The sequence below is a fragment of the Bacillus rossius genome, chromosome 1 (assembly GCF_032445375.1).
Source record: "Bacillus rossius redtenbacheri isolate Brsri chromosome 1, Brsri_v3, whole genome shotgun sequence".
NCBI classification, from domain to species: domain Eukaryota; kingdom Metazoa; phylum Arthropoda; class Insecta; order Phasmatodea; family Bacillidae; genus Bacillus; species Bacillus rossius.
In genome coordinates, this window is record NC_086330.1 from 210,774,576 (window position 1) to 210,799,787 (window position 25,212).

General features: G+C 36.4%; 2 protein-coding genes across 2 annotated transcripts in view; both read right to left on the reverse strand.

The window, feature by feature from the left end:
- LOC134527264 (peptide methionine sulfoxide reductase) overlaps positions 1–25,212 on the reverse strand; it is an 85,620-nt gene that overhangs the window by 53,896 nt on the left and 6,512 nt on the right. The window contains exon 2 of the mRNA XM_063359787.1: positions 19,594–19,757. Coding sequence (XP_063215857.1) covers positions 19,594–19,757 — 164 coding nt within the window. The remainder of the gene's footprint in view (positions 1–19,593; positions 19,758–25,212) is intronic.
- On the reverse strand, positions 796–19,579 carry LOC134527262 (uncharacterized). Its single transcript, XM_063359785.1, has 2 exons — positions 9,157–19,579; positions 796–8,043 (listed from the first exon to the last, which is right to left on the reverse strand). Exons 1-2 carry the CDS (start codon positions 11,862–11,864, stop codon positions 7,584–7,586), a joined length of 3,168 nt encoding a protein of 1,055 aa, XP_063215855.1. The 5' UTR covers positions 11,865–19,579; the 3' UTR covers positions 796–7,583.

Sequence of the window (25,212 nt, forward strand, 5' to 3'; positions counted from 1 at the left end):
GGGCTTGGTGCAAACGTTTAAGGAGACCCTTAGGTACACCATACTACCTTCAGAACTGGGGGATAAGTCACCATTTTTTACCACGAGCTCCCCATTGTGGTGACTGTGTTTATTTTGATCATAATTATCAATAAATAAATTAATGACAATTAAATTAGACAATGGTGCAACATTCGGCTTGGTGCAAACGTTTAAGGATACCCTTGGGTACACCAAAAAACATTCAGATTAGGGGGATGTGGCATCATTTTTTACCACGAGCCCATCTTTGTGGTAAAAGTGTGTTTTTATTTCAGACTTGTAAATAAAAAAATTAATGACAGTTAAACTAGAAAATGGTACAAAATTCGGCTTGGTGCAAACGTTTAAGGAGACCCTTGGGTACACCACACAACCTTCAGAACTGGAGAATATGGCACCATTTTTTACCACGAGCTCCCCTTTGTGGTGATTGTGTTTATTTTGATCATAATTGTCAATAAATAAATTAATAACAATTAAACTAGACAATGGTGAAACATTCGGCTTGGTGCAAACGTTTAAGGAGACCCTTGGATACACCACACAACCTTCAGAACTGGGGGATATGGCACCATTTTATACCACGAGCCCCCCTTTGTTGTAAGTGTGTTTTTATTTGAGACTTGTCAGTAAAAAAATTAATAACAATTAAAATAGACAATGGTGCAACATTCGGCTTGGTGGAAACGGTTAAGGAGACCCTTGGGTACACCACACAACCTTCAGAACTGGGGGATATGGCACCATTTTTAACCACGAGCACCCCTTTGTGGTAAAAGTGTGTTTTTATTTCAGACTTGTCAATAAAAAAATTAATAACAATTAAACTAGAAAATGGTGCAACATTCGGCTTGGTGCAAACGGTTAAGGAGACCCTTAGGTACACCACACAACCTTCAGAAGTAGGGGATATGGCACAATTTTTTACAACGAACCCCCCTTTGTGGCGATTGTGTTTATTTTTAACAGAATTGTCAATAAAGAAATTAATAACAATTAAACTAAACAAAGGTGCAACATTCGGCTTGGTGCAAAAGTTTAAGGAGACCCTTGAGTACACCACACAACAACACACTTTTACCACAAAGGGGGGCTCGTGGAAAGAAATGGTGCCGTATCCCCCAGTTCTGAAGTTTGTGTGGTGTACCCAAGGGTCTCCTTAAACGTTTGCACCAAGCTGAATGTTGCACCATTTTCTAGTTTATTGTTATTAATTTCTTTATTGAAAATTCTGATCAAAAAAAACACAATCACAACAAAGGGGGTCTCTGGTAAAAAATGGTGCCAAATCCCCCAGTTCTGAAGGTTATGTGGTGTACCCAAAAGTCTCCTTAAACTTTTTCACTAAGCCGAATGTTGCACCATTTGCTAGTTTAATTGTTATTAATTTTTTGATTGACAAGTCTGAAATAAAAACACACTTTTACCACAAAGGGGGGCTCGTGGTAAAAAATGGTGCCATATCCCCCAGTTCTGAAGGTTGTGTGGTGTACCCAAAGGTCTCCTTAAACCTAAGCACCAAGCCGAATGTTGCACCATTGTTTAGTTTAATTGTTATTAATTCCTTTATTGACAATTCTGATCAAAATAAACACAATCACCACAAAGGGGAGCTCGTAGTAAATATGGTGCCATATCCCCCAGTTCTGAAGGTTGTGTGTTGTACCCAAGGGTCCCCTTAACCGTTTGCACCAAGCCGAATGTAGCACCATTTTCTAGTTTAATTGTTATTAATTTTTTTATTTACAAGTCTGAAATAAAAACACACTTTAACCACAAAGGGGTGCTCGTGGTAAAAAAATGGTGCCATATCCCCCCGTTCTGAAGGTTGTGTGTGTGTACCCAAGGGTCTCCTTAACCGTTTGAACAACCTGAATGTTGCTTCATTTTCTAGTTTAATTGTTATTAATTTTTTTATTGACAAGTCAGAAATAAATCACACTTACCACAAAGGGGGGCTCTTGGTATAAAATGGTGCAATATCCCCCAGTACTGAAGGTTGTGTGGTGTACCCAAGGGTCTCCTTAAACGTTTGCACCATGCCGAATGTTGCACCATTGTCTAGTTTAATTGTTATTAGTTTATTTATTGACAATTATGATCAAAATAAACACATTCACCACAAAGGGGAGCTCATGGAAAAAATGGTGTCATATCCCCCAGTTCTGAAGGTTGTGTGGTGTACCCAAGGGTCTCCTTAAACGTAAGCACAAAGCCTAATGTTGCACCATTGTCTAATTTAATTGTTATTAATTTTCTTTTTGGCAAATCTGAAATAAAAACACACTTTTACCACAAAAGGGGCCCGTGGTAAAAAATGTTGCCATATCCCCCAGTTCTGAGGGTTGCGTTTTGTACACAAGGGCTCCTTAAACTTTTGCACCATACCGAATGTTGCACCATTGTTTAGTTTAATTGTTATTAATTTCTTTATAGAAAATTCTGATCAAAATAAACACAATCACCACAAAGGGGGTCTCGTGGTAAAAAATGGTGCCATATCCCCCAGTTCTGAAGGTTGTGTGGTGTACCCAAGGGTCTCCTTAAACTTTTGCACTATGCCGAATGTTGCACCATTGTTTAGTTTAATAGTTATTAATTTCTTTATTGACAATTTTGATCAAAATTAAACACAATCACCACAAAGGGGGGCACGTTGGAAAAAAATGGTGTCATATCTCCTAACTCTGAAAATTGTGTGGTGTACCGAAGGATCTCCATAACCGTTTGCACCAAGCCGAATGTTGCACCATTGTCTAGTTTAATTGTAATTAATTTATTTATTGACAAGTCTGAATTAAAAACACACTTTTACCACAAAGGGGGGCTCTTGGTAAAAAATGGTGCCATATCCCCCAGTTCTGAAGGTTGTGTAGTGTACCCAAGGGTCTCCTTAAACTTTTGCAGCAAGCCGTATGTTGTACCATTGTTTAGTTTAATTGTTATTAATTTATTTATTGACAATTCTGATCAAAATAAACACAATCACCACAAAGGGGGGCTCGTAGTAAAAAATGGTGCCATATCCCCCAGTTCTGAAGGTTGTGTGGTGTACCCAAGGGTCTTCTTTACCGATTGCACCAAGCCAAATGTTGCACCATTTTCTAGTTTAATTGTTATTAATTTTTATATTGTCAAGTCTGAAATAAAAACACACATTTCCACAAAGGGGGCTCATGGAAAAAATGGTACCATATCCCCCAGTTCTGCAGGTTGTGTTTTGTACCCAAGGGTCTCCTTAAATTTTTACCAAGCCGAATGTTGCACTTTTTTCTAGTTTAATTGTTATTAATTTTTTTATTTACAAGTCTGAAATAAAAACACACTTTTACCACAAAGGGGGGCTCGTGGTAAAAAATGGTGCCATATCCCCCAGTTCTGAAGGTAGTGTGGTGTACCTAAGGGACTCCTTATCCGTTTGCACCAAGCCGAAAGTTGCACCATTTTCTAGTTTAATTGTTATTAATTTTTTTATTGACAAGTCTGAAATAAAAACACACTTTTACCACAAAGGGGGCTCGTGGTAAAAAATTTTGCCATATTCCCGTTCTGAAGGTTGTTTGGTGTACCCAAGGGTCTCCTTAAACTTTTGCACCAAGACGAATGTTGCACTTTTAACTAGTTTAATTGTTATTAATTTTTTTATTGACAAGTCTGAAATAAAAACTCACTTTTACCACAAAGGGGAGCTCGTGGTAAAAAATGGTGCTATATCCCCCAGTTCTGAAGGTTGTGTGTTGTAACCAAGTGTCTCCTTAAACCTTAGCACCAAGCCGAATGTTGAACCATTGTTTAGTTTAATTGTTATTAATTTCTTTATTGACAATTCTGATCAAAATAAACACAATCACCACAAAGGGGGGCTCGTAGTAAAAAATGGTGCCATATCCCCCAGTTCTGAAGGTTGTGTGGTGTAACCAAGTGTCTCCTTAACCGTTTGCACCAAACCGAATGTTGCACCATTTTCTAGTTTAATTGTTATTAATTTTTTTATTGACAAGTCTGAAATAAAAACACACTTTGACCACAAAGGGGTGCTCGTGGTAAAAAATGGTTCCATATCCCCCAGTTCTGAAGGTTGTGTGGTGTACCCAAGGGTCTCCTTAAACCTTAGCACCAAGCCGAATGTTGAACCATTGTTTAGTTTAATTGTTATTAATTTCTTTATTGACAATTCTGATCAAAATAAACACAATCACCACAAAGGGGGGCTCGTAGTAAAAAATGGTGCCATATCCCCCAGTTCTGAAGGTTGTGTGGTGTAACCAAGTGTCTCCTTAACCGTTTGCACCAAACCGAATGTTGCACCATTTTCTAGTTTAATTGTTATTAATTTTTTTATTGACAAGTCTGAAATAAAAACACACTTTTACCACAAAGGGGTGCTCGTGGTAAAAAATGGTTCCATATCCCTCAGTTCTGAAGGTTGTGTGGTGTACCCAAGGGTCTCCTTAACCGTTTGCACCTAAGCCGAATGTTGCACCATTTTCTAGTTTAATTGTTATAAATTTTTTTATTGACAAGTCTGAAATAAAAACACACTTACCACAAAGGGGGGCTCGTGGTATAAAATGGTGCTATATCCCCCAGTTCTGAAGGTTGTGTGGTGTACCGAAGGGTCTCCTTAAACTTTGCACCAAGCCTAATGTTGCACTATTGTCTAGTTTAATTGTTATTAATTTATTTATTGACAATTATGATCAAAATAAACACATTCACCACAAAGGGGAGCTCGTGGTAAAAAATAGTGTCATATCCCCCAGTTCTGAAGGTTGTGTGGTGTACCCAAGGGTTTCCTTAAACGTTTGCAACAAGCCGAATGTTGCACCATTTTCTAGTTTAATTGTTATTAATTTCTTTATTGAAAATTCTGATCAAAATAAACACAATCACAACAAAGGGGGTCTCTGGTAAAAAATGGTGCCATATCCCCAAGTTCTGAATGTTGTGTGGTGTACCCAAGGGTCTCCTTAAACGTTTGCACCAAGCTGAATGTTGCACCATAGTCTAGTTTAATTGTTATTAATTTATTTATTGACAATTATAATCAAAATAAACACATTCACCACAAAGGGGAGCTCGTGGTAAAAAATGGTGCCATATCCCCCAGTTCTGAAGGTTGTGTGGTGTACCCAAGGGTCTCCTTAAACGTTTGCACCAAGCCGAATGTTGCACCATTTTCTAGTTTAATTGTTATTAATTTCTTTATTGAAAATTCTGATCAAAATAAACACAATCCCAACAAAGGGGGTCTCTGGTAAAAAATGGTGCCATATCCCCCAGTTCTGAATGTTGTGTGGTGTACCCAAGGGTCTCCTTAAACGTTTGCACCAAGCCGAATGTTGCACCATTTTCTAGTTTAATTGTTATTAATTTTTTTATTGACAAGTCTGAAATAAAAACACACTTTTACCACAAAGAGGGGCTCGTGGTAAAAAATGGTGCCATATCCCCCAGTTCTGAAGGTTGTGTGGTGTATTTAAAGGTCTCTTTATACGTTTGCACCAAGCCGAATGTTGTACCATTGTCTAGTTTAATTGTTATTAATTTTTTTATTGACAAGTCTGAAATAAAAACACACTTTTACCACAATGGGGGGCTCGTGGTAAAAAAAGGTGCTATATCCCCCAGTTCTGAATGTTGTGTGGTGTACCCAAGGGTCTCCTTAAACGTTTGCACCAAGCCGAATGTTGCACCATTTTCTAGTTTAATTGTTATTAATTAATTTATTGACAATTCTTATCAAAATAAACATTATCTACAAAAAGGGGAGCTCGTGGTAAAAAAAATGGTGCCATATCTCCCAGTTCTGAAGGTTGTGTGGTGTACTTAAGGGTCTTTTTAATTGTTTGCACCAAGCCGAATGTTGCACCATTGTCTAGTTTAATTGTTATTAATTGTTTTATTGACTAGTCTGATCAAAATAAACACAATCCCCACTTAGGGGGGCTCGTGGTAAAAAAAAATGGTGTCATATCCCCCAACTCTGAAGGTTGTGTGGTGTACCCAAGGGTCTCCTTAACCGTTTGCACCAAGCCGAATGTTGCACCATTTTCTAGTTTAATTGTTATTAATTTTTTTATTGACAAGTCTGAAATAAAAACACACTTTTACCACAAAGGGGGGCTCGTGGTAAAAAATGGTGCCATATCCCCCAGTTCTGAAGGTTGTGTGGTGTACCCAAGGGCACAGACGACTAAGATATACAGACTGTCAACGCCTAGTCTTCTAATGTAACACAAAACTTCGCGTCGCCCTGGTGGTGTGTGTATGAAGCTCGACGGTTTACAGGTCCGGTACGCAGCGCTGCCAAACGAGCGAAGTAGGAACCCAATAAGGCTGGCGCTGCACGACTATCAGCGGGATGGCATGGCATGAAGAGAGTGTGAGGGGAGGAGTGAAACAGAAGAGCTCAAGGTCACACAACGGGTCGCGGTCGCAGCGCTTTGACGATACAGATATGTGCGCGTATACTGACCGCGTTGAGACAAATACGGCGAATAAAATATTTAAAACGCTTTACTTCTCCTGGTTCTGTTTACATAGAAAACAATTTATCATTCAAATATTGTCCTATATCAGAGTGATATTATCTTTTTCATTAGGCCTAATTGTGTTGCTAACATTTTATGCAACCTCAAAATGCGGTTTTTTCGCACAGACTACAGTCAAGAAATTTTCTAACGATGGCGCTCAACAATCTTCAGTCGGTACCTAGCGAATATTTATGTTTAAAAAATCACTTTTATTCCTATTATGGTTATGTATTTATTCATTAATGCATTAGCTTGATCGCATTAATAAAAATAAATAACTGAAATAGGTAAAAGAGTTGGTGATCTACAAGTAACTTCCGCATGTCATAGGCATTATTGGCGTGATTAAAAATAAATGTATTTAATATTTAAAATCATGAGATTAGCTTATCGGGTATTAATATGCAGTTTTCGTATTGCTGTTGGCTTTTATGTGAACTCCGAGAACAGATTAGATTGCGTTATTTACGTAATAAAACATTTGACATATCACTTGAACTTAACTTAATACCCATTTACTTATTTGAAAGTACTACATTTACGTAACAACATATACATAAGCAATGTACACTCTAAACGTACTTAATACACAGAATACTATTCAATTATAAGAGGCCCACCTACTTAGAACTATAGACGTTACTCAACTTAAGAAAGCAGTTTAAAAGTGAAAAGTGATTATTTAATAAGTATATGTATAATGAGATACAAGCGAACAGAAAATTCATTGGGGCATTACTGTGATACGAACGGGAAAATTAAGAAAACAGTTTAATCATACTTGAACAGTAGGAGACGTAAACAGACGTATCCGTTTAAAATACCGACAATGTATCTCCATTAGTTCTGAGTACCATTATTTAATGTTCGAGATAGGTCGGCCGCTTAAGTACACACAAAATAAAGATGTTTTGTTTTTGGAAAGAAATACTAATCTACTTTTAGTGCTACAAAGCATAACAAGGTAGATACAATACCATTTCCTGGAAGGTCACTTTTCTTTTCCTCCAGAAGACAACCAACAAGTTAACAATGTAACAAGTTCCTAAGTTTTTGAGGCGGCTTCTTGGCAGAAATGCAACTTTTTTTCGATGACCAAAACAATTCTCTGTTAAGCCTTATTCGTATCAAATGGATAAGAGCATATATTCTGTGTTTTTTGCATGGCCCGAAAAACCAGCAAGGGTACACATTTTTCACTCGTTTTTTAACTTCTTTAAAAATCAATCCCAAGACTCCTTTGTCAGAACAGCATTTCGGGTAAACTTCCGTAAATGTTGACAAGGTTATGTCAGTTACCTTGAAAAACATATCGCTCGGAGCAATCAGCTTACCTACTCTGTCTTCTTTAGCCATGTAAGCTCTGTTGAAAAGAAGTAAATTGTGATGACTTTCTAATTGCATATTTGGAGAAGAACAAGACTTACGACATGTCACACAGTGGTACTTGTTTTCTAATTTCTTCGCAAGGTATCCTGCAACGTACCTGTAAACAAAAACAAAGTTTTATGTTTGCAAGGTTCATCGTGGACGAATTATATTCACGGTACGGAAAGTTAAGCAAAATAATAATACGAATTAAGGTTCAATATAACTGAATCAGAACTATGTCATGACCAATAATTTATAGACAGAATACATCTTCGTTGTATAAATAGTACAGTCATAAATGTTACAGTATGTTTTAGTTTTCTTCTGTTTAGGTGAAGGAAACTAACAAATGTTTTGTGAACAAAGGGAGTAAAATAATATACAAAGTATACAAGCGATGGAAATATTCCAATATATAACACAAAAACATAAGCCAATATAACTTTAATGACAGAAAATTAACCCTTACGGTTATAAATGCTAATGTGAGTTTGTAAGTTTCGTTTTCACCCCTTAACTACTGAACCGATCATCATAAAATTTCGCATACTCTTTGTCAGGGGCACAGAAACGTACAAATGATATTTACTAAGGAAAAAAAAAAGGATTAATTAAGTATTGAAAATAAGTGTTTTTACATTAATGCTTCCTGTGAATGACCGACGATCTGAATTTATTGACAAAATCAAACCTACATTAACACGAGCGAAGCGGCGGGCAAAAGCTAGTAATAAAATAATAATCTACTGTGGCAACATTTTTTTTATGTGTACGAAAAACAGTAATGAAAGTAAATACGACAATTAGCCGAAAACTTTGCAAGCTAGAATATGAGAAAGAAACACAAATGAAAGTAGAAACAACCTTTAAAATAACAATGAAACACAATCAGTCAATATTGTTAGAAGTTATATATTTTACAAATATAAATCTAACATGGAACAATTATAGGAACGAGTAATATTAATCAGTATTATTAAGTAGGCATTAATAAGCGACATCGTTCGTTCCCTTGCATACAGAATTTAATTTCTCCAAACAACATTAACAGGTTGCTACATGTATATTGCTATTGTATAGGTCGTTCACAATAAACATTTCACGCCATATTTCACACATGTTTCTATTTTCTAATTGATTTTGTATTAAAATTAAGATTCATGAAATAAACAACATTTTACGTACAATTTAAATACTAGAATATTTTTATGACATTGTACGAGCTTACCTTACAGAGCAGGACTCCAGGGTTGAATCACATTCAGAAATCTCTGTAGTATGTTCCGAAGCCAGTTCGCTGCCATCTGCGTCACTGTCGCAATCGCTGAGGTGGTCAAATCTCGCAGCTGTGTCGTCCTGAACAGCTGCCGTTGCCTTGGAGAAAACGGACAGGAGAGCATCCTCGTCGGGTTCACAGTTTGCACTCTGTGCTGGCTTCAGCAGATGCGTGCAGACGAAAGCTCTTAAGTTGTGTCTGAGCTGTTGAGCCGAAGGATTAGCATTGAAACCTCCTCTGTATCGCAAAACTGAAAACATGTTCTCAATAGCATCTTGGTTCAGTCGAGATGTAAGAACATATTCGATGCCTTGCAATCTTAACTCTCGCCACAAATCTACAATACTACGGATCGTCATACTAAGTCCACTGAAACAAGGAGGCTTTTTAGCTCTCGCACCAACTGCGACCCAAGTATCCACAAACTCAGCTGAATCCAAGAGAAACTCTTCAACCTCTGGATAATGGTTGCTCAGTGCACAAGAGAAGGGGTTTCTGCTGTGAAGTGAGTTGCAGTTCAGTGCATCAAATATATTATTAACCCTACCAACAAAAACTGCTGTGTCTACAGCGGTTTCTGAAACCACTTGCTTGGTAGCAACTGCAGTAAGTAGACCAGCTTCCATGGAGTGACTGAAAACTTGCGTCGCGAGTTTCACAGACATTTTTTGAAAATTTTTTGGAGCAATGTGTTTTTCTTGGATTTTTGGCAACGATCTCGCTTTAGGAGCATGTTTATCTTTGTTACATTGACTGTCCAGAGCATAAATATCTTCAATATCTCTCCAACTAGCACGACGTTCCTCATCATACTGAATGTCATGTTGCATCAAGTTGTTCCGGGCACTCTTTACTAAATGTGGTACGTCGTATACAATGTGTATTTTTTTGCCGTTTACATTTATGTACCGGTTTCCTTCAGCAACACCAAGTTGTCGAAGGGCTGCTCTGTTATTGGGCCCTTGATCGCACACAATCGCTCTTACAATCAGTCCAGCCTCTTGCAATAGAGTAATATGCTCAATAATTAACTCTTTCAGTACATCACATTTTACGCTACTCGATGTCAGGAAATACGAAATCGGTAGTTTCCATTTATGAAACATGCCCCTTACCATGAACACCAAGGCTTGTTTAGCAAATTTATTTGAGCGTTTACCAGCTCCCATATCCTCAAAGCCTTCTATGATATCGTTTTTTCTGTCATACTGAAGTAATGTTTTAATAACAGTTTCATCGAACATTAAGGTCACATTCTTTTCTAGGTCATTATCCATTGTAGAAACTTTAGCCTGGAGCTGTTTTAATAACGCCGTATTAGTTCCTGCAGTCATCGGAACACGTGTTAGCCACGTTCTAATTACACCAGGGCTTCGAAGGTGTAAACCTTGCTCACGTAAATGTTTGTACAAAGCAGGCGACTTATAGAAGCATGAAAGACTGAAGCGTTTCTCATTTTCTGTATATGGAGACCTTTTCCTGTGAGTAAATTGCATGCACATAAAGACAGCGGCAGGTTCGGAAAATATTTCATTCATTTTGGGTATTAGTTCAGCAACTGATAGATTTCTAGATTTGAGCCTGGAAATGATTACACGTTTCTTGGACAAGAGTGATTTTTGTTTCTCTATTTTCCTTTTCAATTTCTGCTTTCTGGGTGTTAATTGGGACCCGCATAGTATTTTGCTCGAGTAATCTTGTGTATTCTCACCTGAATCCAAGTGGGAAGTATGGGAAAATACAAAAACCCCATCACTTCTGACTTTATGCAAAATACCGCAGCGATCGTATTTTGAGTATGTGCGTATTTCTTTTGCAGAGTTTTCCGCCTGTCTTTGTGCTGCCGAGAACTTTTCAGTACTATCCTGTTCTGTATTCAAACTGGTTAACGGAACAGACACAGGCAGAACATATCGTGGTATAGCTGTAGGCAAAGTGCACACTGACGAGGAAATATTCGCAGACTGTATGGACTTTGACACACAAACTACCGAAGGTATGCACGCTGGAACAGTAGTTACAGATACTGAACCAGTCACTACAGAATTCTCCAACACTGTGAATGTTGTTGAAGTAAATGCGCAAACTGAGGTTGTGTTCGTCGGCAATGGATGTTCTAATGAGGCCACCACTCTTGTAGGAGGAGAGGCAGCACATGTAGCTGGAACAATGGCCGACAAGTTACACATCGTGGATTTTGTCTGTGCAATTACTGGAGACGAGTTAAATGCCGTATTTACTGCAGGGGCGAACGGAAATGCTGTCAATGGCGGGCTGTTCGTGGTGATTGTATCCTCTTTTGGAGTTACTATTGTGTGTGAAATATGTGAGTTACAATTGGAGAGGCACGATGATTGTGATAAAGGAAATGCGATATTCGTAGCTGAAACATTTTCATTGCAGATGTTTTCAGTAGGTACGGCAAATGAGGTGAGTCGATGTTTAGTTTCATTCATGAAGGAATTGGCGGTAAAGTGAACTTCACATACAGATCTATTTTTAAGCTGATTAGCAGATAGATCAATTAAGTCCGGCTTTTCACAGCTTATAATCCACACATCCAGAATGTCCTTTCTTGAAACAGGAAACGAATAAAAATGTAAACTTGGGTGAGTTAGCGAAGTATTGGTACAGTTTCTGAAAGTACAGTATCTCGGCATTTTTAAACATTAAAACAGCAAATAGCTTTATTCTTTGTTCACAATATGTTATTCCATATATAGTATATTATTTCGATATATCACTTCAACAATAACAAATATTTATGGGCACTTAAACTACGCTTCCTTTAGTATAGGCGCACAAAGTGTTTCTTACCTCGAGTCGTAGTACAATGCATTTCTTAACACGTAAAAAGTATTAGAGTTACACTTGCGCTCAAATTATTTCTTTAGTCATGTTTAGCTGTCTATCTCACAGAACGTAATTGATCAGAAAAACAATGGCTACTGTCCTGAGAACTGAGCAAAATACGATCTGCAGTTCACCAACACAAAGAAGCAAAGAGTCAACCGAGAGATGTTATCTTGAGCCTAACGAGCGAAACATTGCTGCTGATAACAGAGCTTCACAGGCGGGGAACATTACTTCCCGATAGGCCGGTGGTTGGGTAGGGTGGGGGGGGGGGGGGGGTAGGGGGGGGGAAGAGAGAGTCCTCGGAATTCCACAGCGGAGTAGAAAGTTTTTTCCACCTACGCTAGATAGCACTGACGGCGGTTTTCATTTCGCCGGTGGCGCCTCGCAGCGTTGTGTGCATGAACAACGAGCTCCAGGTCCGAGAAAAGCGTTACAGTAAAACCCATATGGTTGTCCCCCCCTGCCCAAGGGTCTCCTTAAACGTTTGCACCAAGCCGAATGTTGCACCATTTTCTAGTTTAATTGTTATTAATTTTTTTATTGACAAGTCTGAAATAAATCACACTTTTACCACAAAGGGGCTCGTGGAAATAAAAAGGTGCTATATCCCCCAGTTCTGATGTTTGTGTGGTGTACCTAAGGTTCCTTTTAAACGTTTGTTGTCTATTTTAATATTTATATATCAAAATTACGCTGTTTTCAAATTCTTATTTCTGTTTCTAATATTTTTTATCCTAATTAAACATTTATATTTTTATTTAATTTTGAAGATTTGACTTGCAAACATTTTATTAACATGTCTAAGTTCATGACCATGCATATATATATTTTTTTTTTCCTTTTTTATACACTTCAATTTAAGGACTTGACTTAGGCTGTTGTTGCACGAACGAATTTCCGGGTTTTTAAGGTGTGTACGATAATTATGGTACGATCCGGTATTTTTTCAGATTCGAATCTAACTTATCCTCAGTAAGGTCTTAGTATCTTTCCTAGTAAATTCTAACCTATTTAAAAGTGGCCATTTTAATAATATTTTCACTACTGTCCCAGTCACTACTGTTCCTTATAAGCAACTGTTGTCATGGGGACAGTGGTGACAACAACAGGACAGTAGAGACTTCTGCATATATGTTAATTAGTATTTTTATGTAACTATGTAGTTACAATTATTTTTTTTTTTTTAGGAAATAAATAAAATGGTTTAATTGCAAATGGAAATTTGAAATCTAAATACATGTGAAACTGGTTTTCAAAGGTGACATGGATCTTTTTGACTATAATGCTCCTTCAACAAGTTTGGGGATCACATCTAATCAGCAAGTAAAAAAAGGGAAAGCAAAAGTGCAATCAGATACCATAAACAATGACATTAGGCCTACTTCTGATGTGCCATTGTGCCATAGTACAAAAGTGTTATGCAACAAGATATCATCTGCTAAAAAAGTAAGAAGATAACAACAGAAGAAAAACGTTTGAAAGAACGGGAGAAAAAAAGAAAGCAAAGGGAAAGAATGAAACAGGATCCTGAGGCAAGAGAAAGATTTAGACAAAGAGAGAGAGAAATTTACCAGACAAGAAAGCAGAAAGGCAAAATAAAGTTAATCACAGATTTATCGCCTAGAGAGAAGCGACAAAGGAGGAAAGACTGGAGAGAAAGGCAAAGAAAAAGCAGACAAACTAAGAAAGCTCATGATGAAGTGGTAGCTTTTCTAGAGACTTCGTCACCAACACCACCACCAATTCAAGACAGAACAATTCCCAACAAGAGAAGGCAATCGGGCAGGAAAAACGAAAGGAAGAATAGAAGTGCAGTGTATCGAGCTCTTAAAAGAAGTGAGAAAGATGTTGATAAATACAAGAGGAAGGCAGAGAAACTAAAGAAACGACTTCTAAGAATCAAGGTACAAAATAATACAATGGGTTCTCCATCACCAAATTCTAAAGTGAAGAAAATGCTAAAATCAGGCACCCAGAAAGACATTTAAAAAAAACTGCTTTTTGGTGAAGTACTTATGTCTGAGCTATCCAACACTGCAAAACATTCTACAGAGAAAGATAAGCGATGCCTCACAAATATTGTTTCTGGTAAAATTGTAAAAAAATACAGACTTTTACACGAAACAGGATTTCTCAGTGTTCGATAGAGACTTCATATAGGAAGACAACCTGTCAAAAGAAAACAAAAACAAAATGCAATGTCGCAACAAACAAAAGATATGGTTTGTAGATTTTATGAGGAAGATGTCAACAGCTCTATGACACCTGGTAAAAAAGAGTTTGTCACAAAGAACAAAACCAAAAAGAAAAAAAGAGTTCTTCTAGATTCATTGAAGAATTTACATAGGAAATTTAATGAAACTAAACCAAACAACATTAGCATATCATATGCAACCTTCTGTAAACTGAAACCGTTTTGGGTTGTTCATCCTCAAGTGTCCGACAGGGATACTTGTTTATGCACAAAACGTGCAAACTACCAATTTTTGATAGATAAGCTACACTATCATAAACTGCTGAAAGTCAAAAATGTCAGTGACGTGAGTAACTTTGTTTGTTGTAGTAAACTTTCCAAAGAATGTATGTACCGAGAATGCAGTCGTTGTGAAAATAAGGCTTTGCCCATAGAAACAGTAGAAAGCAAACTGTCGGAACAGACATTTTATTATCAATGGACTCCAAAAACCAAAAAACGAATTGACAAAAATGGGAAAACTATCAACGTTAAATTAACAAAGAAAGAAAAAATTGTTTGTGACATCCAACAGCTCATTGCAAAAGCTCAAGAAAACTTAGCAAGTTTTCTAAAGCACACATTCAATTGGTGGCATCAATTTTCTACACTTAAGAAGCTTAAAACATCACTTAATGCAAATGAAATTCTTGTTGTCATTGATTTTTCGGAAAATTACGTTTGCAAGTGTAATGAAGAAGTTCAGAGTGCACATTTTGGAGCCTCTAAAGATCAGGTTACACTACACACAGGTGTAATTTACTTTCACAAGGAAGTTAAAGAAACCAGTAATGTAGTTACACAAAACCAAGATGGTTATTCTGTGATGTCTTTTTGTACAATATCCAAGTGTTTGAGGCATGATGCCTGTGCCGTATGGGCCCATGTGCATAGGATACTACAGGTTGTTCAAGATGAGTTCCCAGATGTCAACACAGTACACTTTCAAAGTGATGGGCCAACAACTCAATATAGGAACAGAACTAATTTTTTTCTTCTGACTTAATTTGCACGCAAATTCCAACTAGAAAATGTTACATGGAACTTTACTGAAAGTGGACATGGAAAGGGTCCAGCAGATGGAATAGGGGGAGTTTTAAAGAACACAGCAGATCAGGCCGTAGCATATGGAACAGACATAATAGATGCTAAAAGATTGTTACAAACATTATCAAATTGCAATCTTAATATCAAACTTTTTGAAGTAGAAGAAACAGATATAACAAATGTTGATGAAATAAAACTGAGTAGTTCTTGTATTCCAGTACCTAATACAATGAAACTACACCAAGTTACATGGAATAAAAATGATCCTTCAAAGCTACAGATACGATACTTGAGTTGTTTCATGTGCGCTACCAACAAAGAATGCAAACATTTTAGCTTAAATCCCTCATCTGTAGATTTACTTCATCAGCATCACTCTTTGGTTGCAAGTATCCTTTTACAAAGCATTATATGTAATGTTATTCTCCATGTAAGTAGTTATGTTCTGTTCATATTACATTTGTTTTTAACAACTTCCTGGTTACTATTAAAAAGTTCTCTTATTGAGATTGTTGTTCTGTAGTTTAAATGAGAGACACAGTACACAATTTACTTGATTTGCATCACATAATCTATGTACAGTAGAACCTCGATGATACGTTCCCGTTTCATACATTTTCCCGTGTCATACGCCGATTAATTTCGGTCCCGCCGAAAGTACTATATTTACAATGGTTTACTTTCCCGGAACATACACTTATAAAACCATTTATTTCCCGTTTCATACGTTTTTACGAAGCGGAAAAGTCCTAAAATTCACAAACTTTTTTTATATTCCTCCTTATAAACTCCGTTTTAATGCTTTTGTTTTGAAAAACGATCATTGTTTACATTTGCAAACGTAAGAAAATAACTTTATTGCACCATAGATATGGATAGTATCAGGAAGACTGTGCACTTCGCTAGTAGCATCTATGGCCAGCACCAAGCGAGACTAGTGGCGCAAACAAGAAATGATCATGAAAATGGTGCACGTGCTTTACCAAGGCACGGATCTCATATTTTGTGCAGTCATTTATCTTTGAACTGAATATACCCGTTTGTTATTGTTTTTTTACGATTGGATTGTTTTGTATTTTACGTTTCTCAAGTTAAAATTTTATTGAAAATTGTTCTGTTGCATAAAGTTGTTTGTAAAATGTAATAAACAAGCAAAAATTTCTGTTTTTTTTTACAATAGCCTAATTTTTTTAATTTCTAATTTAGGCTTGGTGACTTTTCCCCCCTCCAAGAAAGGACTTCATAACATTTTTTAAGGCCACTGTTTCTCATGTCAGCTTTACTTGATTATGGACTGTATTTTACATTTCTGGTGGGTTTATTATATGTATAATATAATTATGAATTCATATCTTTCATTAATGTAATGCAATTATTTACACATATGTATTTATGTTTAATCTGGCATTGTGCTGGTATGCTAGATTGGAAAAAAATTTCATTATTGCCATTCCCATTTCATACACTTTCCCCCATCATACACCATTTTTGTGCCCTCCGTTGAAAAGTGTATGACAGGGGTTCTACTGTATCTGCATTGAGTTATTTTCCTCAATTTTCTGCATTTAGACAATGACTGCAATGGATCAACACTTGTAAATAAATCTAAAAGAAATTACAGTAAAACATCACTTGTTGGAAAATGGGTTGCAGTTATTTATGATGAACAGTGGTATCCAGGTAAGTTCAGCTAAGTAAGAAACAATTAATTTTATTAGTCAAACATAAATAATTCTACAAAAGTTGATTGGGTTTTACAGGCTTAGTTGAAGATGTTGATGGCAACATGGTGACAATCACTTTCATGTTCCGAGCTGGAAAGCGGTTTTATTGGCCTACCAAACCAGACAGTCATATAGTGCCTGAAGATGAAATCTTGTGTTTGATTGAAGCTGCACCGTGCCCTGTGTCTTCAAGACATTTTACAATCGCAAGTGATGTTGAAATAGACAGAAAATTGCAACATGTTTTAGCTCATTCATAAGTTGATTCTTATTGTACAGGAGCGTAATATTGTACATTTTAACTGCACACAATTTTTTTAATACTGGGATAACCAGTAGCTTATTGTGTTTTATTGAACAGCATAAGTGCTACTTTACTTTGTTTTTGGACCTTGATAAATTAAGCAATACCGTGTAACATAAATTTATCAAGTTTTTGTTATTACTTTTGAATGGCTATTTTTTTAAATGTTAATCTCTGCACCTATCCTGTATAACTTATCTATTTCTAATTAAATTATATATTAATATATTAAGACACAATACTATATATGTAGCAGCAAATAACTATTTACAGTTATATTTATGAGGCTTCTTGAAGGGACAGTAGTGACATCTTATAATTTTTTTATTGTATTCAAACTGCTGTTAAAAATTAATTAACTTTAAAGTTTGCGTACAAGTGCTGGTTCCTATTTTGTAATATATAACGAGTTAAGATATAATCAAAACCAGCATAAAAAAGGACTTTTATAAATCAAAATTTTATACAGCTAAAATTTACACTTATGGGAGAATGGCCCATTAATTTTTGCCAATTATTTAAAATTCGCGGCACAGCTGTGTTTTCGTCAATACATTATGCTTTGAATGAGGGAAATGGTGTACAACTTGACGTCGTCCGGGCCTGCAGCCCCTTTGAGCCCGATATGCCACCGCCCAAACACCACCATCTCTGTTCAAACCCCCCGCTGGTGCGTGTGTGTGTGCGTGTGTTGGTAGCCCAGCAAGAGGGCGCTTAGCTGCAGTGTGCCGCACCCCTATATGTAATTCATAATATTGTAACCTTTTCTTTTCGCCCCTAAAATAGTGTCCCGACGAGCCAGTAAGTGAGTGTCTTTTGTTTTACTAATATATTAGGTTTTTGTAATAAAATACGTGCAAGCACGGACAAGGGTGCTCCCTAGCGGGCGACGACGGAACCAACGTATAACATTTATTCAAACTATTTTACCACATAAGAAATTATTACAGACGGTCTGGTCATGGATGTGTAAATGCTAATTTTTATAAAGAGTTCATGTTATTTTCAATAATAACCCAGGGCACGCAGTCGCAGAGATGTAACGGTAATTGTGTTCGGCGCGAAAGGCGCCATGTTGCCTGCTGCAAGCCCTTGTCTCAGCCCAGTCTCCTTCTTCAGCCGGCCGAGAGCGGACGTCTCTGCAGACACCCCGAGGACATCACCGTTGTCTCACCGATAAGTAGTTCTGTTCAGTTAATTAATTCAAATCGTTTTCTCTTCATCCTTGGGGCCTCTCTTGGTCGGTGAGGCTGTTTAATTAGTGATTTCTATACTCTCCGGAGTTTTTAACCACCTGTGTTATAAGTAAAGGTTTGAGGCGACCACGTGTGTGATCCGCCTCCTCAACTAAACCGATTCGTGCCTCGGGCGTTTTCTAACAGTATCAAGGAAGGATTGTACGAGGGCGTGTAACGTGTAAGTAAATAAAACCAACTTAATTGAGTCACGTGTCTTTGTGTTCGGGGGGGCCACGTGGGTCCTTAACCCAGTCAGCGGCGTGTGGGACGCCCTAAGAGCCCACTGCGGTTAAGTAGAAGCGTGCCCGACGCTGAGAGCGGGCTCGGTTAGGGACAGGTGCCGAATTAAATATCAGGAGGCTAATATCTCACCGCACACAGGCCACGTAACACCCTGAGCAAGAGTATCACGCCAGGTCCACGTGCCCACTCACGTGGTGGCGCCCACTATTTCCACCAATAATTCAGATCGCAACACCGGTACGCCCTCAAACTGGAACAACCTCACAAAGTCATTATAAAGGCAAGCTGATGATTGGTCAAAAACTACAACTTGTAACAGTGTGTGGAGTGTGACAAAGGTTTTGATGATTATGAGTCTTTATTAAATTAATTGTTATTTTTTAGAAATAAAAGCATGAAAGTTTAATGACGGATATAGTTTAAAAGATAAATGATAAATGTAATTTTTTTTTTCCTCAAAACACTGAACATTATATGCGAGAAGCATCTATAAACACAAACGTTTTAAATGAAAAGGTATAACATATGGAAGTTAGAAAAGGAATAATTTTGTGAACATAATAGGTTGGAAAAAGTATTATGCGGGAACATCATAAGCAATTTTTACTGAATATTCATATATTTCTGCAACGTATTTTAGATTAAGTGTACCTACATTGAATGAACATCAGCATACAGCATACAGCATCACTATGTTAAGCCAGCTACAGAGAGTAGGCTGTGAGAGCCACTTGCTTAACTTACATGGACTTGTAGGTGGGGTTCTTCTTGGAGCCACCTGTGTACCCCACGCGTGTCCGGACCACGCCGCGCATCGCCCCGAAGAGAGAGTCTGGGCCCCAGAAGCAACCCATGGCAAAGGTAGCCTTCTTTGTCGGCACACTCACATCGTGCAGAAGAGCACACATCTACAACAGTGCAGATAACGAGTCCAACTCACTGGCATTACATATTCTTGCTTTCTTCCCCTTAACTTTGTAATGAGTCTGATTGTTTCATTTATAAGAAATCCAATCATGTCACAGTACATATAAACACTAAAAAAAATATGTATGTTGGGCACTATACAGATTTTAAAAGTTCAGACATTACTTTTGGAGTTAGATTACAAACACACAAAGATCTCAGGTCGAATACTGGAATGAATAACAAGTTACAAAGAAATATTTTTAGATTTATTCTACTTCAAGACAGTTTTTAAAATAAACATATAGCAGATGGTAGAGTCTCCATTAACCGAGTCAATGTGGACAGCAACAATCTCCAATAAGAATAATCTCTGATAATATGGATAGAATAAGAAAATTCTCTTGATTTTCTTTGGCTCAGGGTAATCATTTTTCAGGGTTATTATTTGCCTGCTTTTCTTCAGTATAAATTCTTTCGCATCATTACATGATTTATCCAACCAGTCAATAACAGCTTTTTTTTCTACAGTTTACAAATTTAAGTTGTATGTTTGGTGATTTCTTTTGGACATTATGTTTTATAAACTACATACTGTGGTTTTTTTGCTTAGTTGAATGTTGCATCCTTGCACTCTTGCTTTTCTAGCAAAAATTTAAAAACCCAGCCAAAGTAGTCATAATAACACTAAAAAATGTGAATTTTTTTTGTGTTTTATAATAGTTTATACGTTATTTTACATTTCCATATGTTTCTAATATTTCTGTGAAGGCTAGGTTACTAACAAAGGCTCAATTTTAAGAGGTCTAGGTATAAGGTGGGACTGAAGTGTTGCGAGCTAACAGTGTGGGGGTGTACAGGAAAGATAGTAGAAATAGGAGAAAGGATGGTGTATTACTGGTAAGTGACACTCTCACCTTAGTGTTAGTGAGTAAAGACAATGGAGTCTAGCGCAAACATAGAAAAAGCAAAAAAATATATATATAAGTAGAGAATGGATTATCAGCAATGAAGTAAGAGAAATAAAAATAAATGAAAAAATTATTAATAAAAGTACATAATGGTTTCAAAAATTGTTTCCTTTCAGGAAAATTATTTATTATATCTTGTATAGGGGAAGTGGGGGAACAGTGTTACACAAAATTAAGTTTTTACCGTAACTCCTAAAAATAAATTTTGTTCAAACAGTGGAAATTACAGAATCTTAGAGTTTTTATTGATTTAATATGAATTGCATTTTCATATTGGCTTATATAAATCTATAATATGTATTAAATATTTTTGCAAATAAATTGTTTGTAACACTGTGCCCCACAGATGGGGTACAGTGTTACGTATACCATGGGGCACAGTGTTACATTAACATTATGTAGCAAACAATAATAATAATAATAATATCAGGCATGAGATTAATTGAAAACTATCATGTGCTACTGTACATATTTTAATTATAAACATATAATTGTGAAAAAAAAATTAATAGGTATAAAATATTTTACAACATAGTTTCATTTTACAGACAGCTGTTTCATTATGTTTGCATAGGAGTCTAGTAGACACTTTTATGACTCGTTTTAGTAGCAATTACAAACAAATATTACCTCAACAGTGATTACATATCAAAAATATTACTGAAACAATTATGTCATTGCCTATTTTAAACCTTGAAAAGAAGATAAATCTACAGGGAAAACCAGAACTTCTGCTGTTCTTTGTGTTCCTCCTGATGGATTTCGATAAGGAAGTTTATAAATAATTTTAGATTTTTCAAAATTGAAAATTTCATCTGTTCTCGTGAATTTAAAAGCTGGAAAGAGTCTCTTGACATACAAAACTTCAAAATCATCATCACTTATGCTAACAACTTCACCAATTGAATGAACTTTATGTCCTTTAAGCTGTCCTTCTTCAACTAGCACATAATCCCATTGTTAATAGGCATCCTACTTGCACCATCCAAAAAAATTTCTGGCAGTGGGTCCTCTTCGTCATTTGAAAATGTCATACGATGGCGAATCTTCATCTTCTGTTGAAGACATCTCCAAGCATTTCAAAAGGCTTCTTCTTGCTAGTTTTGCAGTGATGGATTTGTTTCCTTGATTTTTCTTTTTTCTGTTCAAGAGTTCTGATATCTGATTTTTAATGGGCGTGTTTGTGAGAATCTGACTTCTAACTCTGCGTCGTTTCGTGACATTCTTTCTGGGAGGGGCTTTGGGAAAAGGTTTTATTTCTTCTGGTGAGATCAGGCGTACTGCCATGTTTGGCTTTGATAGCTGAGAAGTAGAAGGTGTGCAGGGTTGGCTGTAATTTACTGGAGGTGTTGAGCTTGGGTTGTGGGAATGACCACTTTTTGAAGTAGAAGATAAATTGAGATGGCGAAGCATTTCTGTTGTTTGGAGATGGCTGTCCAGAATCATTAATCTGTGCTGTCTGATTAGGATCAGGTCGGTCAGTGATGTAAGATGATAAAGTCATCTGGGCCATAGATATCCCTATTAAGAGGCCATATACCAGTTGAACGAAATCCACTGACCATATTAGAATGTGAGAAGGCCTTAGGGTAAGCTTTGCCAAAAAGTTCGGCTACATTATAAATGGAAATGATCTGTCCAGGATGAGTGAGCATTCACTCATTACAAGCATTATTAAATTTGGACTTTAAGGCCTTATAAACAGTCTTGTCCAATGGTTGTAGTTTCCCACTGGTATGGGGAGGTAATGTTAACAAAATGATGCCATGTTGTTTACAAAAGTCAAGAGAACCAATTGTGATATGTGATTCATGGTTATCCATTAAAAATAACACTTTGGAGTCAGAATAACTTTTGGTATAATGTTGAAAATGCTTCAGAATTTCTAGGAAAACCTCCCCATTTACCCAACTTGATTTAGTAGCACTCCCACCTGAACCTTCTGGTGTTCCCACCAACATATGACTCTTAAAATTAACCCTAGGGAACACTAACAATGGAGGAATGGTGTTTCCTAGGGCATTAATGAAACAACAAGCTGTAACCAAAACTCTTCGCTCACCAGAAGTAATCTGCCCAACCTGTTTTTGTCCTTTCTTTCTTATCAGTTTTGGTGGATTGTGCATGGTTGTTAATGCAATTTCGTCAAGGTTATAGATGTCTTGTGGTGAAGGCCCACCTAAAAACTGCTGATATACAGATGTTACATTGTCGAAGAATTCTGCGACTGATGTCTCATTGAAGCCTGTTGCATGGCCTAAGCTTGTAGGTTCCGGTTTCCTTACAGACAGATCTGGAAACCTCTGCATGTACCCATACAACCAAACAACACCTGCTTGGTTGTTTAAAACTCCAAGATTTAGGGATTTTTAGCTTGTTTCTACATGCAAGCTCATATGCAAAATCCATAACAGATTTTCTTGTTAACCCATGGACCCATGGTGCATTTTGCATGCTATTATCAGATAATCGTGCAGCAAATTTTAAAGCTCTCTAGAAAATACCTGATTAACTTCATAATTGGGAGTGAACTGAAAATTTCCTTTTTGATCAGCAGGAGTAGACTTATAATTATTAACATACCTTTGCAAAGTCATATGCACAATACCATATTGCGATGCAACACTTCTTACAGATTTGTTCTACTCAACAACTTCTAAAACAGCAGCATTCATTTGATCACCAGAAACTGTTCCAATCTTTCTTCCTTTAGGTCTGTTTCTCATTTTGAAGTAGACTTACATATAACAACAATGTTAAAAATACTGTAAATAGTGTGTAGGGATACAGTTACAATTAATGAATTTATTTGTTCTTCAAGATTATTTAAATTTTAACACAATGTTTCAACAGAGTACGTACTCCATTTCATGTAACACTGTTCCCCATCATAACTTGTAACACTGTAGGTACCCCATATCACATTAGCCATTACAAAAAATTGCTACTCCTGTTTCCAAAGGTTAAAGGTTATGTACTTGCATTTAAATAAAGACACTAGAACAATGAATACATAAATAAATTATCTATTGTTAAATATTTCATTTGTACCAGATAAAAGGCAAAGAGTGAAAACAAAAAAAAAATAGTTTTGACATATAAAAACAGTAAAATAATTAAGAGAATTTTAATTACAGTTCAACTCCCTCTAAAACTCATGTTTTTGTGAAAAACATAATGGCTGATACCCTGTTGCAACAAACAAAGCTCTAACTGCCAACTGCAGAACAAATATAAAATGTAACACTGTACCCCATGTAACACTGTGCCCCCACTTCCCCTATACTACAATACAGACAAAGTATTTGACTAACTTTAGACCTAGTAACCAATAAAATTAACAATTAACAATATTAGGTACATATTTGAGACAGTGATTACATATGTTTGCATAAATGCAGCATTGCCATCTATTAATTGTACATATAAGCTAAGGAGCAGCAGTAATAGTTGTTGGTTTCAAACAGGGTTTGATGCAAATGAATTATGAAATAGGGATTCAAGTCCAAAAGTTAACATAGAGAAAGCATGAAGAACCATAAGAACTTGTATAAAAATGGGGGAAATGAAATGGTAACGTAGTTGAAACAGATGGACTTCAATTGCATTCAATGAAATCATGCCTAAATAACTGCCAATGATGAAAACTTTTTAATTAGATCGACACTACTGTACCATGCCAAATCAACTGCTCTGTCTACTGTTTGGTCACGTCAGACTGTTCTGAGCATGTGATTTGTGTGTACAGAAAAATGGCTCCTAACTTATCAGACTTCTGGTTTGCACTATATTCATAAATTTGGAATTTAAATAAAAAAGTTAAGTTATTTCTCACAAAGTTATTTCTGTTTCACACAACCATGTTTATTTTACAGTGAATTCTTGAAAACTAACTAGTTGTGAGGGGCTTTGAAAACAAGGAAGAATTAAGGTTTTCATACATTAAAACAAATAAATATTGATTTTAAATTATTAAAATTGTCATATTATTATAATTTTTCTTTTTACCTCATAATAATTAATTATAATTTTTTATAGTTCCCAGCATGAGTTTTTCTAGAATTTATTGGACTATTTCAGAATCCAGCATAATATTCAAAACATCCAGTTTTGAAGAAAAATAAAGCAACAGTTGTAGGCCAACAGTGTAAGTAGTTAATGATCTCGAAAAAGTGGTGGTCATTCTGAAGGAGAGTTACATTTTGAAAAATAATAATAATAGTAATAATTTTTTTTAAATTCCTAACATGGTTTTGAATGATTTCCTAAGAAGGTGTTGTGATGCTTCAAGTATTTTAATACGTGGCTTGGTTAGGTAAGGTTCATAACAAAGTGATATTGTGACAATGGTCAATTAGAATGGATTTTTTTAATGCTTTATTTTTAATTTTTCTGTGAAGCCACATTCTCATGTTTCAAGAACTTCTTATATAAAAGCCATTTAAAAAAGACGTAAATTCTGTCGTAAGTACTTTAATAGCGTAGC